This window comes from Alligator sinensis, unplaced genomic scaffold (genome assembly GCF_000455745.1).
Source record: "Alligator sinensis unplaced genomic scaffold, ASM45574v1 scaffold1398_1, whole genome shotgun sequence".
NCBI classification, from domain to species: domain Eukaryota; kingdom Metazoa; phylum Chordata; order Crocodylia; family Alligatoridae; genus Alligator; species Alligator sinensis.
In genome coordinates this window covers 250,423-268,133 of record NW_005842417.1, presented here as the reverse complement: position 1 = coordinate 268,133, position 17,711 = coordinate 250,423, and the positions used below count along the sequence as shown (strand labels likewise).

The 17,711-nt window shown below is 43.8% G+C and overlaps 1 protein-coding gene across 4 annotated transcripts in view; it reads left to right on the top strand.

The window, feature by feature from the left end:
- Positions 1-7,044: 7,044 nt before the first annotated feature.
- LOC102387707 (meiosis-specific coiled-coil domain-containing protein MEIOC-like) overlaps positions 7,045-17,711 on the top strand; it is a 29,539-nt gene continuing 18,872 nt past the window's right edge. For 2 of the 4 annotated variants that reach the window (XM_025211641.1, XM_006030064.3), the window contains exons 1-2: positions 7,496-7,565; positions 14,074-14,205. In XM_025211641.1, coding sequence (XP_025067426.1) covers positions 14,164-14,205 — 42 coding nt within the window. In that variant the 5' untranslated portion in view covers positions 7,496-7,565; positions 14,074-14,163. Of the gene's footprint in view, positions 7,158-7,495; positions 7,566-7,990; positions 8,118-14,073; positions 14,206-17,711 lie in introns of those variants that run through there. The other 2 variants (XM_025211640.1, XM_025211639.1) reach the window with 2 other exon arrangements.

Below are 17,711 nucleotides of genomic sequence, written 5' to 3'. Positions count from 1 at the left end.
AGCAGGAATAAATGCTACATTTTTTCTTTTTGTGGGAGTCCTATCTGTCTTTTCAGCTATGCACTCACTCATTTCTTTCGTTTTCTAAAATGTTCGAAAGACTTTTATGTTACCAATGGCAATATTAAAAAAAAAAAAAAAAAAAATGGATCAGAATTTTTAAATGTAGATACTTACAGGTTATAAGCAGGGCTAATTAACTTCTGCTGCTAAGAAAGGGAGCTGCGTATGTTCAATCCATCTGAAAATCAAACTGCTTTTAGCTAGATGCTATTATAATACACGCCTAAGTGCTTAAGTTCAGGCACCAGAGCTAGAAGAAAATTGCTTTTACTTTGTATTCCGTGATATTGTAACGCACATTACATGAGATCAGTAGTAGAGTCCATCTAACTCAGTTTCAAATGAGGTAGACTGCATGAAACAGGATCAAGAAATGCGCTCTGTGCAGGGCACAAAATAAAATCAAATGAAACGCAACTTGTGTTGCTTAAAAAGTGGAAAATCGCCAAAGGATTTCTTTGCTTTTTGCTCGAACTAAAAATCTGTGACATTTTTCTCAAATCTTTCAATAGCTGATCTCAGCAGAAATGAATGAAAACAGCTGATTTGGAGGTAAGAAATGTATTACTGAAATTATGTTGCCATGAAAGCACATCATTATCATACATGAGGCTTGTGCCATTGATAATTACTAAGGCACTTCCCATATAAGAACCTATCTAGTTTCTTATCACTTTCCCGAACTAAGGAGTTGTTCTGGAATTTCCCAACGAGGAAAATGCCTCAAACCTAATAGCTTGGAAAAATTCGGCCCTAAATTTCCAGGTGTTTCCAAGAACAATGCAAGGCAAAAAATACACTGTTTTGCCCTTACTTAAAAGTTCTGGCACATTTTCTTCAAAAAGTTCTTGTGCCCAAATTGTTGGTGACTTCTGTTTGTATTACATCCTTATAGAAACCTCTTAGATTTAGCTGCTAAATGCAGCAGTGCTCTATGCACATGAGATTTGCTACTGCCTGGTGGCAAACAAGACCTTCCCTTCAACTGAAGTTGTGGTGTGCTGCCAGCTGTGCCAGACCTGGGACTAATGGATTAGGATTAAGAGAACCTGTCCTTGGTGCCGAGGGGACAGGAGTGAGACCTGTGGCAGGAGTAAATAGGGAGAGGGAGTTACCTGAGTTAGTCTGAAGTGAGGCAGAAAGCAGAATATGTTGGCCCTTTCTAGACTAACTACAAACTTTATAAACTAATTAGCGGTGTCTAGCTTTTAAACAGAAGGTTTACTTTACCAGGCGCAGTGCAGGCACCTGAAGATGAATGTCTGAGTTGGTCTAATAAAAGATACTGGGATTTACAGAAAGAGCCTTGTCTTGCATTCAAAAGTTTGTCTAGCTCTTAAGGCACCTGTGGAATCGGTGCAATAAAACATACCACCCTAAGGAATCCTTGCCCTTTAGGTGATTTCTGGACCAGCCAGGCTATAACATCACTGTTTCGCTGCCATTTTTCCATACGACACTTACCTCATTCAATGCACAGGATGGATCTGCTTTAGGGGTGCATCAGGTCTGTGTTGTGTTGAGTTGTCTGTAGGACTCTTGCGTTATTTTAGGAGTGTTGGGGACTGATAGGAGAGTTTGCAGAAGTGAAACAACAGTCTGATAGTTAAGGATGTTAAATACTGCCCTTATTCCTGTCTCCTAGGTGGGACTTCTCAAGTCACTTAAACTGTTCGCATGTAGTCCCTACTAGTACATACCTATTTTGGGGGTGTTTGATTTGAGACTCTGGATTTGCTTTGCAGAAGCACTGAGCACCAACGGCTGCTACGGAAGTCACGAAGACATGCATTTTGAACAGAGAAAGTGCTAAATAGTGCTGAGCCCCCTGGAAAATAGTGTCTTGGGCACCTGCAACTGGTCACTCAAAACCAGTGGAGACTTGGCTAAATTGATTTGTGCCTCAATTCTCAGTCTGTAGAAAGAGAATAATTATATTCTTCCTTTCTACAGAGGAATTGCAAAAATTAATTTTATTTATACTGTCGATACAGTGCCTTAGAGAAGCCCACAAAGACGTGAGTGTGTTTGTCTTCAGGTCAGGGGTTGAATAATGTGCAAAAAGCATGACACAAGGCTGCACCTTGAACAAGCAGCAAACAAGTTATTGAGGGAAGATGGTAAGGGGAGCACCATCCACCCTATGGTTTACACGAGAGTCCTTAAGAAGGCTTTTGTAGGAAAAAATAGCATGTGATCATCGTGTGATTAAAGGAGCGAATTATTGTGCGGGCACCAGAAAGCTGAATTAAGGCCATCTTAATGACGGCCCGTCCTAATTTCTGACTGATTGATTTTCATACTTTAATGGGGAGCATTTAAAGTGACCCTGTTTCAGCTTCCCCATGGGTCTCCATAGAGATTTTCGGGGATGGTGGTGATGTGGACCTCGATGAGGCTCGGTCTGTAAAATGGGTGGCCACTCAAGGCCCTTACCACACGTTACATGTATTACACAGTTAATTATTACACAAGCAACGAGTCCATCGTGCAAGAAAATCAGACTGGCCACATGGGCCGTGTAAGGATCACATCCTAAAAATGTCCTTTAAACTGGAAGAGAAAAAAAAAAAGCCAACCAGCTACAAAGTTAGTGCTTGAAAATGTGCATCAGCTCGATCCCTGGTTTCTGTCCAGCTTTTATTTGAACGAGGGCAACGTGGCCGACTCGCATGATTTTTGGCTTGTTCTTCACGTCTACGCTTCGGGAACGTCAAAAACTAGCTTTTTCTTTTATCTACACACACACACACACAGATATATATATATCTTATATCTTATATCTAAGATATCTATATCTTAAATATATCTTATATATAGATATATATATATATAAAACAGAGATGATAGGTGTTCTTCAAGTCTACGCTTCAGGAATGTGAAAAAAGTAGTTCTTTATATTTAAATATATATAATGAATATGTGATCTATATTTATATCGATTCTTTTGTCTATATAACTATTTATTTTACCTATATATAAATATAAATGATTGGTGGTGTTCTTAAAAGTCTGCGTTTCAGGAATGTGAAAAATGTAGCTCTGTCTTTTGTCGATATTTATACCTAAATATATATCGTATATATTTTATCCACATCTATATCTATTACTTTCACTATATTTATAAATAGGTCTTTTATCTCTATCTAAATATAAACAAAACAGATTTTGGGTTTTCTTAAAGTCTGCGCTTCAGGAATGCGGAAAACGTAGCTATTTTATTGATATTTTTATTGCAATATATGTAACCCATATAGTTTAAAACGATATTTCTATGTATTCTTTTATCTATATTTATACTGATGCATATTTCTGTGATTCATCGCTATCGATACAGACACAAGCTAAAGCCCCCTTTCCGCATTGCTGAAGCGCAGACTGCAAGAATGACGCTAAACCTGTGGTTGTATTTATAGAGGTAGAGAAATGGTTCGCCCCACTCGACCCCTCAAGCCCCTTTCCCGCGGGGAATGGTTTTTCCCCGCCCAGACCGTTGGCCAATCAGGCCGTTGGCGCGGGAAGCGGCGCGCACTGAGGGCGGGGGGGCGGGGATGGCTGTTAGTGAAGCCCCGCCCCCTGGCGCCTGACCCCCCGGCGCTTTTGTGTTCTGAGCGCGCACGCTCCGTTGGGTGCGCGCACGCTTCATTTTGCACGTGTGTGTGTGCACATATGCATGCTCCACTTTGGACATACACTGCGCACACTCCATTTTGCACATGCATGTGTACACACAGCTGCACATGCTCTATTTTGCGCGTGCACACTTTGCACACATGCGTGTGGTGCACGCACATGCTCCATTTTGCACGTGCACTTCATTTTGCACATCTCTGCACGCATGCACACTGTTTTGTCCACGCACTACACATGCTTCATTTCACACACGCTCGTGTGCACACATCTACACCCATGCTCTATTTTGCACACTGACTTTGCATACGTGCATACACGCTCCATTTGGTGCATGCACATGCTCCATTTTGCACGCGTGTGAACCTGTCTGCACACATGCTCCATTTTGTACATACACGACATGCTTCTTTTTGCACATGCTTGTGCACACACCTGCACATGCTCTATTTTACACATGCACACACACTGCATTTGGTGCACGCACATGCTCCATTTTGCACACGCTTAATTTTGCATGTCAGCACGCATGCAGGCTCCATTTTGCCCACGCACTACACATGCTTCATTTCACACATGCTTGTGTACACGCCTCTGCACCCATGCTCTGTTTTGCACATGCACGCTGCACACATGCACACACGCTCCATTGGGTGCATGCACATGCTTCATTTTGCACGTGAGCGAACATGTCTGAACACATGCTTCATTTTGCACATGCTTGTGTACACACACCTACACATGCTCTATTTTGCACATGCACACCACACATGCACACACGCTCCATTCGCTGCACGCACATGCTCCATTTTGCACACGGTTCATTTCCCACATGCGTATGTGCCTGTGTCTGCACACATGCACGCTCCATTTTGTGCATGCACACACGCACTTCATTTTGTGTGTACACACACCTGCACACATGCTCTGTTTTATGCATGCACACACTTTGCACACACATGCTCTGTTTTGCATGCACGTGCTTCATTTTGCATGCACTTGTGTACCCACACACCATTTTGCAAATTGTGTGCCTGGCCCTGCCCTAGCCAGCCAGCCAGCCCTCAACAAAGCACAGCCTTCCTCCCCAACAGGCTCACGAGATGCATGACGTGCAATAATGGTCGTGGCTTTGCACTTGGTCTCTTCGTCTAGGCCCGTCAAAGTGTGCAAAATATTTTCGAGCAAGAATCCTTGCGGGTGCAATCTTTGATTTGACCAATTTCTTGGTTGGGACACAATCCAGCAAAAAACCCCACAAGATTTCTTGCCCCTCGTGTTTCCTGGACCACGGCGGAAAAAATGCAGAAGTGTTTATGACTGAAATCAAGATCAAATGCATTTAAGTCTGAAATTTCAGTCTCGAAATAGTGCAATCGAAAAAGAAGGCTGTTTCCACTCCATGCTCTCAGGCAGAAACGAGGATTATTGGGAACGCTTCTCTCTTTACCGGTTCAGTGAATCACTGCAATTTCCATATCAGTACAAACTCACTTGCACTGATACGCGTGTTTCACTCGGCAGCGTGCAGCACCACGCGGTGGACTCTTACCAATGTGTTTGCACTTTTATTAGCATTTGCAGTATTTTATTCAGGTGAAAGCATTTAAAGACTGGGCCAACTAGGCTGCTGGATTGGGTTGTAAATGCAAGCTTTCCCTCTTGACAACCTACAATCGGGAGAACATAATATCACGTGTTTGTCATTGTCCATATTAGCTTTTGTAGCGGGTGCACACTTTTTTCTGCGTTTTTAGTATGGACGGATTTGGTGGCTTGTGCCGACGTCCTTACGCCAGGCCAGCGTTGATGAAACCGCAGCTCTGCTTGCTGCGAGCCAGCCCAGGGGTATCTCCCTCGCGCTGCTTCGAGATGGGTGCATGTGTATATTAACAAATCAAAAAAGAATAGGTTTGAGAGTATATATCCTAACAGATCATCAGCATTTAAGGTATAGCAACTTTTGAGCCTAAACTATAGGATCCTGGTTGTGTTTCCTGCTTTTATTAGTTTCGTGGCTTTTATTTGGCTTTTACTTAGATTGCAAGGTCTTCAGCACGCAGACCATAGTCCCTTGGGTTTGTTTTGTTTTATTCACAAACCAATAGTGCAGGTATAATATGTTAATGCATTTTTTTAAAGATTAATATTTGGATCTCTCAAGCAGGCATGGATTTCTGCCACCGGATTTACGTGCAATTATCTGCATTAGAAAATGGTAGTTGGGAGTAACTAATTTATACATGCATATGGTGAAAAAAAATGGCCTAACAAACTGGGGAAGGTGAGATTAGAGTTGGAGAAGATAAAGGGTTCAGAAACTTTCTGTTTTTTTTCCATGTACATAATAAGCCTGGAAAGGGGCCTCCTCCACGGTTGCATCCAGCCCTCTCTGTGCAACCCCGTCGCACATCTACCAGACAAACACACAGGTCCTGTCTACAAAAACTTACTTTTTTCCCCCCCCAAAATTAAAAACAAATAGTACTGCTAAGACAGGTGAAGTTTCACCGATGGTAACAATAGTAGAGATGCAACATGGCCAGGAGCTGGACTTTGGAAAAGCACTGCAGGGAATTGGGTGCCTAATTCCCATTGAGTTTTAGTGGGAGGTGGCCGCCCAGTAGTACCTTTAGATATCATTTTATCTAACACTCAGAAAAGCTACAGAGTGGGTTCATGTCTCACTCCTAGGCTTGGACTTATACAGCTAAACTGAAGTTGTGTGCACTAAAAGTGTACAAAGTTTTGATTAAAACCTGTTGATCCTCAGCCTTTAACACCCCTTTTTATTACAATTAGGCCTTTAACACCCCTTTTTATTGCAACTAGGCTACAAACCAAACCTCTCAGTTTGATGCTGTTAACTTTTCCCACTATCCTTTCATTTGGCAGCTTTTAAATGCAGTTCACCTGGGTAAGGCCCTTTTCTTAGCTGTTTGCTATGGGGTAGGGTGAGTTAGCAAGAGGGGGACACAGGGATCATCTGGAGCATCCATCACTGATGCACAACAGTGAACACCTGGGTGGAAAATGATGGCTTTGTTGTGGACTAGACTACGAATGAGAGCTTCAGTTAAAATGGGGGGAGCAAGAGTCAGAGCTTGCAGCACCAGGAGCTATTTAAGCCATGCACAGACCAGGGGTAAAAATTTAAGCCTCAAACTTGCATTAAAAAAATGTACAAGCAAGTATTATTACTTGATCCGAGACATCCTTTCTTTTAAAAAGAGTTCAAACGTTTGTCTAGTGAATGCTTATACGGAGCCAAATTTGTTCTTAAAAAGAAAAACAAGTTGTTCAAGTCTTGCCTAATAGCGGGCTGGCCAGAGTGACACACATCGGGGGAAATGCCCATCCCAGCATGACTACAGCTTTGTCAGTGAGCTGTTTCTCCTCCCAGGCGAGCGTGCACACCTGTGTGAGACAGGATTTGTGATCAGGCCAGGTGTGCTCCCTTCCAGGTAAATACCCCCCTTTATTTCCCCAAGGGTGCTGACACTTCCAGTCTGCTTCGGACAGGTGTGCTCACCCCACAGTAATGGCTTAGAAACTGCTTCTCACCTGGGGAATGAAGGAAGAAGCAATCCAGCATCTTGCCATACCCTCCCCCCCCCTTTTTTTTTTTTCATCTGGAAAAATGCTTTCTCTATCATCTGCTTAATTTAGGTTTCTTGCCCAGGCAGCTGCTGCAGCCCAGTGCTGCAAGGAGGCTGCTCCCAGGGCTGTGTTTGCAGGCTCAGCCCTGTGCTTTGTAGCTGTTACACAATAGGGGAAGACTACAATTCCCATAGTACTTCCACATACTGGTACTCCAGTGACATCAGACATTACATGGCTGAGACTGGTTGTAAAGCAAGAAGACCCAAAATGTAAGCTCCGGGTTTCTTTGACTCCTGTGGCAAGGCCTTTGGCATGCTGCAGTCTTGCTCCTGGGAGGGGGGTGGCTATTGCTGCAGAGTCATTTAAAGGGGATTGTGTCTGAAGGGGGTGTGTATGTGTGGAAGTGCAAGCAGTTTGCAGTGTTGGTGTAGGTGCAGATTGGAGACTCAACTATTTCAGGGAAGCTGAGTGCCTAATGCTAGTGCTGCTTCTTGAACGACTGGTTTCATAGCCAGGGCCTCTTCCTTCTGCACACACCAAACCCCGCCTGCCTCTTTCCTCGCCTTGTTTGTCATGCTGCCTCAATGGGTGGAGAAGAGACGCTCCCCATAGCCTGGCAACAGTTTCTGTATGCGTGTAGTCACTGAAGTGTGTAGCGTGTGTCCCATGGCAGCGGCGTGCAAAGTGAGGTGGTGCAGCCCTGGCTTAGGTTTAGCAGGGTATCGACTACGCCACTGGACTTCGTGGCCCGCGGATAAGCTGGTGCAGTGTCCAGGGTGTGCAGCTGGCTCGTGGCAAGTAATGCACGCTGGGACGGACTGGTGGGTAACGTCTGCGCAGGGGGGTTGGATGGGAGTTGATTTATACACCCGGGGATTAAACCAACGTGTCATTTTTGTGTTAGCGCAGGAGCGGTGTTCGGAGAGGGGAGTCGTGCTCCTGCTTTAGAAAGTGCAAACGAGGATTCAAGCAGAACAATTTCTGCAGAGTAATGTTGCTAGAAAGGTGGCGTGCTTAAAAGTCCCTGTGATGACTGGAAAGTGATCCAGTTATCGCAGGTAACCGAGCCCAGACTTTTACAAAGGGCACCGAAACCCCTCTTGTGAATGCTTGACACGGCGTAACACAAGTGCTGGTGTTGACCCCAGAAGCCTCTCGTCACCCTGCTCCCCTAGGCATTGATTGCTACCTTGAATACTTGAACTTTCCAACCAGGTGTTCCAGCATGTTTCTCTTCCCTATATTCTGCAACTTATATTATATCATGGCGCTGTGTTTAACGCTGCAATTTTTGTGTGGATTTCACAAACCGATGGGGTGAGGGGAAGCAGTTTTGCATCTAATCTCAGTCGGCTAATGTAAATAACAGATACATCCTCAATATAAATGCAAAAATTACGAGCTCTTGGTTCAGACAAGGTGTCATTTCTGAACCAAGAGCTCTTGATCTTTGCATTTCTTTTTGTCTCGGACCAACACAGCTACCAAATGCATCCCTGCATAATCTACCCAGGACATCTAAATCTTAGAGTTAGTTGATGGTAAGGTACATTAGCTTGCAACATTTGAAACTCCTTTTGCAACATGCGGTGTTAATTCTCAATAAGTTGCAAGGGAGCAGGAAGGAATTCTAACAATGTTTGACTTTTTTAGGGAGAGGACTACATTTCTGAAGGACATGTATATGAATTTCGTTGGTTTTAGTGTGAGGGATACTGCCCAAATCGTTTGCTCTTTAAAACAAACAAACAAACAAAAAAAGCGTGCAACACTATTTTGAAACTCATATGGAATTCCATATATTTTTAAAATTACAAATTAATTAGTACAATAGTGAGGTTTATTTTTTTTAAATAACTTTATTTTAAACATGCACATGAAAATATTTGAATTTACTTAAACTACTTTTTGGCACCTTTCATGACTTTTGTTTAATAGGCCCTTGTGTTTTCCTTCCCTCCTTATGGATGATAAACTATGTCAAAGAGTTATACCAAAGCAAAAGCCAGTGAAGTTAGCCGGTATCAAGCTCTAGTATATGCTAATGGAGCCTGCAATGAATATGACTGCTTTTATCAAAATGTTTTAAGAATGGTTGGGTCACTCTGAATTATACAGATGATATATTGACAAATACAGTGTAACAGCTCTCCTTCCCACCCTCCTCGCTCTGTCCCCTCCTCCCAAAAAACCATTTGTGTAAGGACTCCAAATTTGAGTTGCAAACTTTTGGAGAAAACATTCTTAAACTTAATTTTGTAGACTGTAATAATGCTTGGCAACTTTATGTGAATGTTTGACTAAGAGGTTTTTTATAATTAAGGAATAGTTATTATGTAAATCGTCTGTTTTAGTCTGAGTCTCTCTAAGCCTGTTTTTGCATTTTACAGCTTATGTCAGTTTTTAGTACTCTTCAGTGCTGATGTACAGTAAATTATCATTCATGATACCAGTTAGCCTTCAAAACTACAAAGCAGGGGCATGACCCAGCAAACCACTGGGACTTGGCATTTTTGTTGAAGTCAGTGAGACTTCCATGTACCTGCCTTGTGACATTGAGCCACAACTGTAGTCCACAGATAATTTGATATTGTTTTTCTTGATCTACTTTTTGTCCCTAAATTAAATGCCTTGGTGACAGCTGGTGTAGAAACAGGGCCCTTTTCTGTAACTTACTTGGATATTTCAAACTAGCTAAAATACAATAAAATTAAGTGCAAGAGGCAAGGTTTTGCACTTACATTTTGACAGCTGGGAATAGGAAAGTTAATATTGTAAGCACTCATTGCATAAATCCACATTGTTTATATATTAATGTTGTCTAGAAGGTCTTAATATCTTTGTTGCCAAAATATTGAATTTGTAGCTGAAATTTTAAGTTTTCTGTATTTTTTTTTTTTTCTTTGTTAAGAGGAACAAAAAAGTGGTGGTATCATTTTGGTGCTTATACAAATGTCAGGCCTCCAGAAAGTTAGCTGGGAGCGGTGTGGAGATCTGTCCCCAAGCGGTTTGGTCAAAGTTTCTGTGCTCTCTGGCTTGGTAACCCAGAGTGCACTTAGGCCTCCAGATTGACTGACAGAGGTTCAGAATAGATGGTTTGAGGAAGGGTGAAAGGCAGCTAGACTTCCAGTCTCTTTCCCACACTGCCTTAATGTGGAACAGGGACTGAATTTTAGGTAGCACAGCATGGGTGACTGGTGCCTGCCGCGGCTGGGGGAGGCACCAGATCGCTGATGGGGGGTGGTCCCCCCGCGGCCGATCGCCGAGCCAGAAGTGAAACAGGACGTGCACTTCCACCGGCACTTCCGATTTTGTGGCTGGCGCCTCCGGGGGTGCCATGCACCCCCTATGCGTCGCCAGTGGTCTCAGTGACTGGCAATCAGTTTAAACCTGCAACTGTACCATGAATGACGTGTGCCCATGGAGGCTGGTGGGGGCATGGTGGCGGTGAGCGGGGAGCTCCCGCAGGTGGCCACAATGGTGTCGACAGCGAGGGGAGGGGGGTGGCAAGCAGCGACCACCCCCAGGTGCCACCAGCAGCGTTGGCGGTGCTTCTCTCGGGGTCTGCACATGCACCACCAAATTTCAGGGGCTGCATGTGCACCCCCAGCGCGTCCCCAGTGTAGCACAAAAAGATGCAGGGCAGCCTGAGGAAGCTGAAGGCAGATTAATTTCACCAAGAACAAGGTACTCGCTTGCATTCCAGAAGGACCGTCCAAACATGGAATAATTCAAGAATAGCTATTGCACACGTGGCCCTCATCTGAATGAACTATCAAGTATAGATAAACCCATCATTTTAGCATGAGTTAGACTGAGCAAGTCTCACTCGGGTCCTCGCTGTTGGGTGAAGGTGTAGTGCAGTGAACTGAGAACCAAAACCTCATTTAAGATTGTACAGTGATATAAATACTGACCACCTCCGTGTCAGTGAAGACCATGCCGAAGAGTAACAACCCACCCAGCAGGTCCTTAGGAGGCAACGCTCTGCTGCTTCAAACACTGCAGAAGTGATGAGGGGGCACCTGCACCCCGGACCCTAGGTAGGGGCAGACTGGTCGTCCACAGCCACGGGTCCATGGGGTCCACAGCCAAGATCAGACCACGGGTTATTTGTAAAATAGTACCCAGGAACGGGTGAGCTTATAGGAAGAGTTTGGAGGACTAGCACATTTTGGTTGTTTGCCTCTGCATCCCATCCTTCAGCACAGCTAAGAGTAGCAATGATTGTTAATAGCTATCTGGGTCTGCCCTGTTACTCAGCTACTTGGGCATTGCGTGTGTGCGTATGGAGTGCCTTAAAAGCAAAGTGAGCCGAGTTTGAGTTAAGACTTCAGGGAAGTTGGGTCCCAAGAAATATCTGCCGCACATGCAAGGCTACATGTTGAAGTAGTCTTGTGACTAATCCCATTAAGAATTGCACTGAATTTTCTGATTGTTTATGATCTGTTTTATAAATGTATGCATGATTTATGCCAGTGGTGCCCAACCTTTTTGGCCTGCAGGCCAGATGAACAGTGCCAGGTCTGTCTGTGGGCTAAATCAGGTCTGTGAGCCCGATCCAGGGTGCAACACTGGCCCAGTTGGCACCCATGCGGGGCTGGGGCTTGATGCAGACAGAGAGCTCCACTGGGCCCTGGCCAGGCTGGTTTTGTGTAGCTGCCCTAGCTCAGTCCAGCCATGGGGATACGAGTCCCAATCCTTCCATGTGGGGCTGGCCCAGCCAGGCCTGATCCAGCTGAGCGGGGCTTGGAAATGTGGTGGCAAGGGGATGGTGGCAGTGTTCATTGCCATCACTCCCCCCACCACCAAATTTCCAGACTCGTGAAAACACCCGTACGTGGCCCTGCAACTCAGAACTGGCCCGTGGGCCAGGACTTGAGCACCCCTGACCTATACTGGTTTTCTTTTCCTTTTTCTTTTTTTCTAGGAGTCAGTTAACACTCTAGCAAACCCTGTTGATTTGTGAATTTATACTTGTGAGAAGCAAAAATGACTGTGACACACTAGGGTGCTCATGTGGTGCCAGCATATGATCGAGTTTTAACATTTTTTTTTTTTTTCTTTTAATGTCGTTTATCCTAAAAATTATGATGATCCTCTAGGTGCTATAATAGCTGACTTTATAGAAACTATTGATTGCTGGTGGTTTTGGAATACTGTCCAGGTTATTCTTCAGTAGACTTCTGTTTCTGTTTAGTTGTCATACTTGCTGGCCACAGATCACTGAGTTCATCCCTTTGACATGAGAATTCATTTTTGCTGGTTGCTGCTGATGACGTCGACATTGAATTCACTGAAACCATGTTGGTTATGTGGGTCAGGGCTGAAAAATTATTTAAAGTTGAGCCAACAGGATCATGAGACGTCTAAATGTTTTAGTCTAAAGCAACTTTCGGGCTAGTAAACTCACCTTTTGTAGCCAAATGAAATTGCTATTGTAGTCCTTTGCCCCAACGAATATATTCCTCCCTGCCTTCCAGTTTTGAGCTCTGCCGAAGGAATGCCTGCCTCCACAGGGGTTGATAGCATTTGCTGATTTCCCGCTTTGCAGCAGATTGAAAATGTTTCATCGGGAGAATCATTGAGATGATTTTTGAGAGTTTGCACTGCTGCTTGTAGAGATGAAAAGTGACAAACCTAGTCAGTGAAGGACAGGACACCGGGGCTGGATGCAGAGCTGTGAGACGAATTTCAGTTTTAATTTGGAAAGATTTTAACCATAAATGTTAGACCTTTTTTTTTCTTAAATGAAATCTTAATTCTTTGCGTGTGTGTGATTCAGATATCCCTGACTCTGTCAGAGGTACTTTCCAATTTGTGCTAGGTAATGGCTTTTTTTAAGTCTTCAAATGTGTTATGACACCTGGCGCCCAACCTTTTGGTGCTGTGGGTCCGATGAGTGGCACGGCACGTATTGGCCTGGAGGAAGCAGCTCGGAGTGCTTGATCTCAGCCCCACGCTGCCAGATAGGGCCCTCTCACCATCTCCTTGGCCCAGTGCTGCAGGATTGGCCCTGTAGCACCCTAGCCAGCCCCTGTGCGCCTGGATTGGCTCCTGGGCCATGTCTGCCCATCAGTCAAGAAACTTGGCAGGGGGAGTGGAAGCTGCTGCTACCACTCCCTCACCACCACATTTTTGGACCCTGGCAGGCTGGATTAAAGGGTTAAACAAGGGTTAAACACCTCTGTGTCAGAGTAACGCCAACATTTTGAGTGAACTGTATTATTGTAGCAAATAACAGTGTTTTGGTGTTGATCGTCTGAATAAATGTACATTGATAGATATAGATAGATACACACTATCTATCTATCCATTGGCGACACATAGCGGGTGCACGTGGGTGCATGTGCACCCCTGGAGATTGGCCATGCACCTCCTGGAAGAGCCAGCCACAAAACTGGAAATGCACTTCCGGTTTTGCTGCTGGCTCAGCGATTGGCTGGGGGGGGGGCCCCCCCCCCCCCCCCCGGTATTGGCTGGTGGGGGCCCCCCCCCCCCCCATAGTCAGCAATGGGTCACTGGGGATCCCCCCCTATCGGTGATCTGGTGCCCCCCAGACTCGGGAGCCACCAGTCCGCCTATCTATCTATCTATCTATCTATTGATAGAGATACTGATATCTATATAGAGATATATAGAGATATTTAGATGTATAGATTCACCTCCCAATTTTTCCCCTTCTTAAGATGTTGATGTTTCTGGCTAAAAAAAGGACTTGAAACGTTTAAACACATTTCTAATCATTGTTTTCCTGTTTTACCTGTGTTTAAATAGGTTAAGCCTGTGCTTAAGAATGTGAATTTCTGTTTATATGGCAATGATGCAAACTTGGGAAAAGAGAATTTATATTCTGACAGCAAGGACATGGTCAAACAAAGTACCACCCTTGGTCATTACAATCCACAGGTGAGTCTCTAAAACAACTGTGTTTGGTGATTTGATCAGAATTGGTTTTGTCTTACTGTTGTTCAGACTAAATGAATATGTTTAACCCCATATAAGAAACCTAAAGGAAATTACCTGTTGGGATGGACAAGATTTCTCTGGTATGTTTCTTAAGATAACCGTGCTTCACAGAAGCCAATAGTTACTTGTTTAGTCTAGCCCAGCCTTGAATGCCATTAGTAGTATCAGTTTCTGGAACTCCTTTAGCAGGTTTTTCTGAAAACAGTCACTAGAAAGTTACTGGTCAATAAATGCTGAGTGATTTAATGTGAAAAGTATTCTCAGACCATTTACCAGTGAACATATGACCATCCACTGGGAGTGGGAGGGCCAGTCTTGCTACTGCAGTAAGTATTCTGCGTCATTAATGCTGTAGAGGCTGAGGACTAAGTGTTGATTCCTTCAAAAGGGTCTCAGTCTTGTTAGATTTTTTACATTTTCTTAACTCTACTCTGGGACAGTCAAAATGCCCAAGACTGAATTGATTCAATCTCCGCAGGTTAGTCTAAGCTGCGTAGATTGAACCAATAAGCAAGTGAACAGACATTCACTTTTGAGTCTGGAAATGCAGCCACATGCCTGCAGTGGCCCAGACCAGAAGCCAGGGGGCACTAGAGCATGTCTTCCTGCTTAGCTGGAGCAGACAGCTTGGGTCAAGGATAGCCTACTCCCCCCTGTGAGGGGGAGGGGTGTTGTGTGGCAGGTGCAAAGCATCCTGGGATGCTGGGGGACTGAGAGTTGGTTTGAATCTGGAGGGGATCTGGGAGAGAATTTCAGTAAATCAATTTAACCTAAATCAGTTAAATCTGCTACTAATGTCCATCTAGGCTTATCTTTAAACCAGTTTTGGCCATTTTGAAAGTGGTCTATGTGCACTGAACTCCTGTTTTTTGTTGAAAGATCGGAACCTGTTTCCAATCACTTACACTGGTTTATGTGTAACTTCTGTCCCTACCCTGGCAGTGAGTGTATGACATACTTGATGCTCTCCCTGCCCCTCCTCCCCTACCCTCCCACCCAAAAAATTCGAAATGAGACAATTCTCTGGCTATTGAGAAGTAGTATCTTTTACGTTCTTCTCACTGCTGCTCAGAGACCTCAAGGTGCTGCAAAGTCAGATTGAGGAGAGAGTTTCCCGTCCTTCTGGCTGTTTCAGGGGTTGAAGGATCTGCACAACTTGCCTGTACTCTTTTTGGTGGTGGGGGGTGGGGGGGCGGTCCTTGTCCTTGTCCTCGGTAGAGATCTCTATTGTTTGCCTCTCTTGTGATCTGCTTCCAAGCCCCAGAAAAATGAAGTTGGTAGATTTCCTATTGATTTCTCCGCTGGGAAGATTAAGTGTTTTGCTTTGTTGCAGAGTGGAAATGCTTAAGCAGCCATGGAGGTGCCAAACTATTTTCTGCAGACTTCAAATGGCAGTGCTTCTTGTTGTACATCCAGTTTAAGATAGACATTTATATTTTAATTGCTTGGCCTAGAAATTTGAAAGGAACACAGTGAACTTAAATACCATGCTTCTGTGAGAAGTAATTTAATAGGTATTGTCACGGGTTCACCTATGGTAGCAATACATCAAATGTTACCTGGGAATAATTGAGCAGGTTTGAATATTTGTGCTGTAGGGTAGGTAACTTGAAAGGTGTATTTTTTATTTTTTTTATTTTTTTTTTTAAATCCCGAATTTAGTCCACAAACTGCTATGGGCAACACTCAGGCTGTAACAAGATAGGCAAATGTATTATGTGGGAAAGGAGCCATTCTTTCTAATTGTTTGGATGGAGTTAAATGTAGGTATTTTAATTTTAAAAATGTATTCTTTTGGAGATGTATTTTGGCTCTGTGTATTGCTAAAAAAGGCAATGTATCTTTTCCCCATGGTTTATAAGAGAGGATACTCAAGGGTTGTTAATTTGCCTCTTTACTCTCCTGTGTCCCTTCTCTTAGTCCTCTCAATCCACATAGTTTGCTATTAACCATCTTGCACAAAGTATCTGGTACTAGAAGCCACAATTCTTTCACTTGGGCCGAGAGGCTGTCTTTACTGCATTACCAGCTGCAGTTCTTTCAAACAGGCAGAAAAAGGCAAGTTAGAGATGCACCTTCTAGACTAACTAAATCAGAGATGCATAAGCTCTTGCAAGCCCAAGCTCATTTCATCAGAAGCTGCGAAAGGACATGCACAGAGCAAACAAGATGCAGTTAAGACTTGAACTGTAATCTTTTTTTTTTTTTTTTTCACTGCACGCTTACCATGTGCTACACGCACATCATTTCCAATCAACCAAAGTTATACTTTAGAACAGTTTCTGACCTTAAGTAGTTTGCACCAGGTCTTTGCAAATACTGTATATTGTGACCAAATCAATCCTCAGTTTTGAGGCAGATTTTTCTGTGCAAATCTTCCAAGAGATGAATAGCACTGAAAATATCCTTTCTTGGATATAGTTTCATTCTTTCATCCTTTCTTGGTTATAGTTGCATCCTTTCCTGGATATAGTTTCTATTTTTAAGGTAATATTGGTTGGCATATTGTGTGGAGAGAGATAAGGCACCATATAGCCTTATGAAATGCCACAAAATACACGCTCATATTTCTGCACCTATGCCACATTTCGGATCCACAGTCGTGGGTCAGTGGTGGTAGAGTCCTCGTCTGCGATGCTGAAGACCCAGGTTCAATTCCTGGATGCACGTGTATCTGCAGCCATTGAGGAATGGGACATCTAGACTCGGTCTGGCCTTTGGATTTTGTCTCGATAGTCTCAAGGTGGGTGGAAGGTCTGGGCAGCCTCCACCCCTCATATTTCTGCCTGCGTGTACGTGGTGAAGGTCCTGGTGACTTCTCATGCATGCATCATCATACATCCAGGGCTGGACTCGATGATCTTCCGGAGTCCCTTCCAGCCCTACTGTCTATGAAGTCATGATCCAGAAGGATCAACAGCTGCCTACAAACTAACCACATTTTGGAAGTTTTAGGTCTGTTATTTAATGGGGATCTGTTTGGCTGTTTTAGACAATTTGAGAGATCCTTAGTACTTCAGGTGTAAAATTGGATGCTTCTGTATTAAAGTGCTCTATAATGTCAAACGAGGATCTTACCATTACAGAGCCCCCCTCTGTAATGTCAGAACGACTTTTCTCAAGCTAGAGAAGAACGCAGAAAAGAGGTTTGATTAGAAACCGCTGTTATAGCCATCCCTAAATTAAACTTGGCCAGTAAGCAGGGCTTTACTATTTTATGTTCAAGTTGAGGACTAAACATAGAAGGATTGAAAAGAGCTTGCCAGACATTGGCACCTAGATTCTGCTTTGAGGGGACAGGTCCAAGAAATAACTGACACACAGTGGGATGAAACATGTTGACTTTTTTTAATAATTTAGATTTAAATAACTAAAAAATCTGCCTATGGAAAGCTGTAGGTACCTTAACTTTTGTTTTCTCACCAGCGTGAAGCATGTTTCCAAAT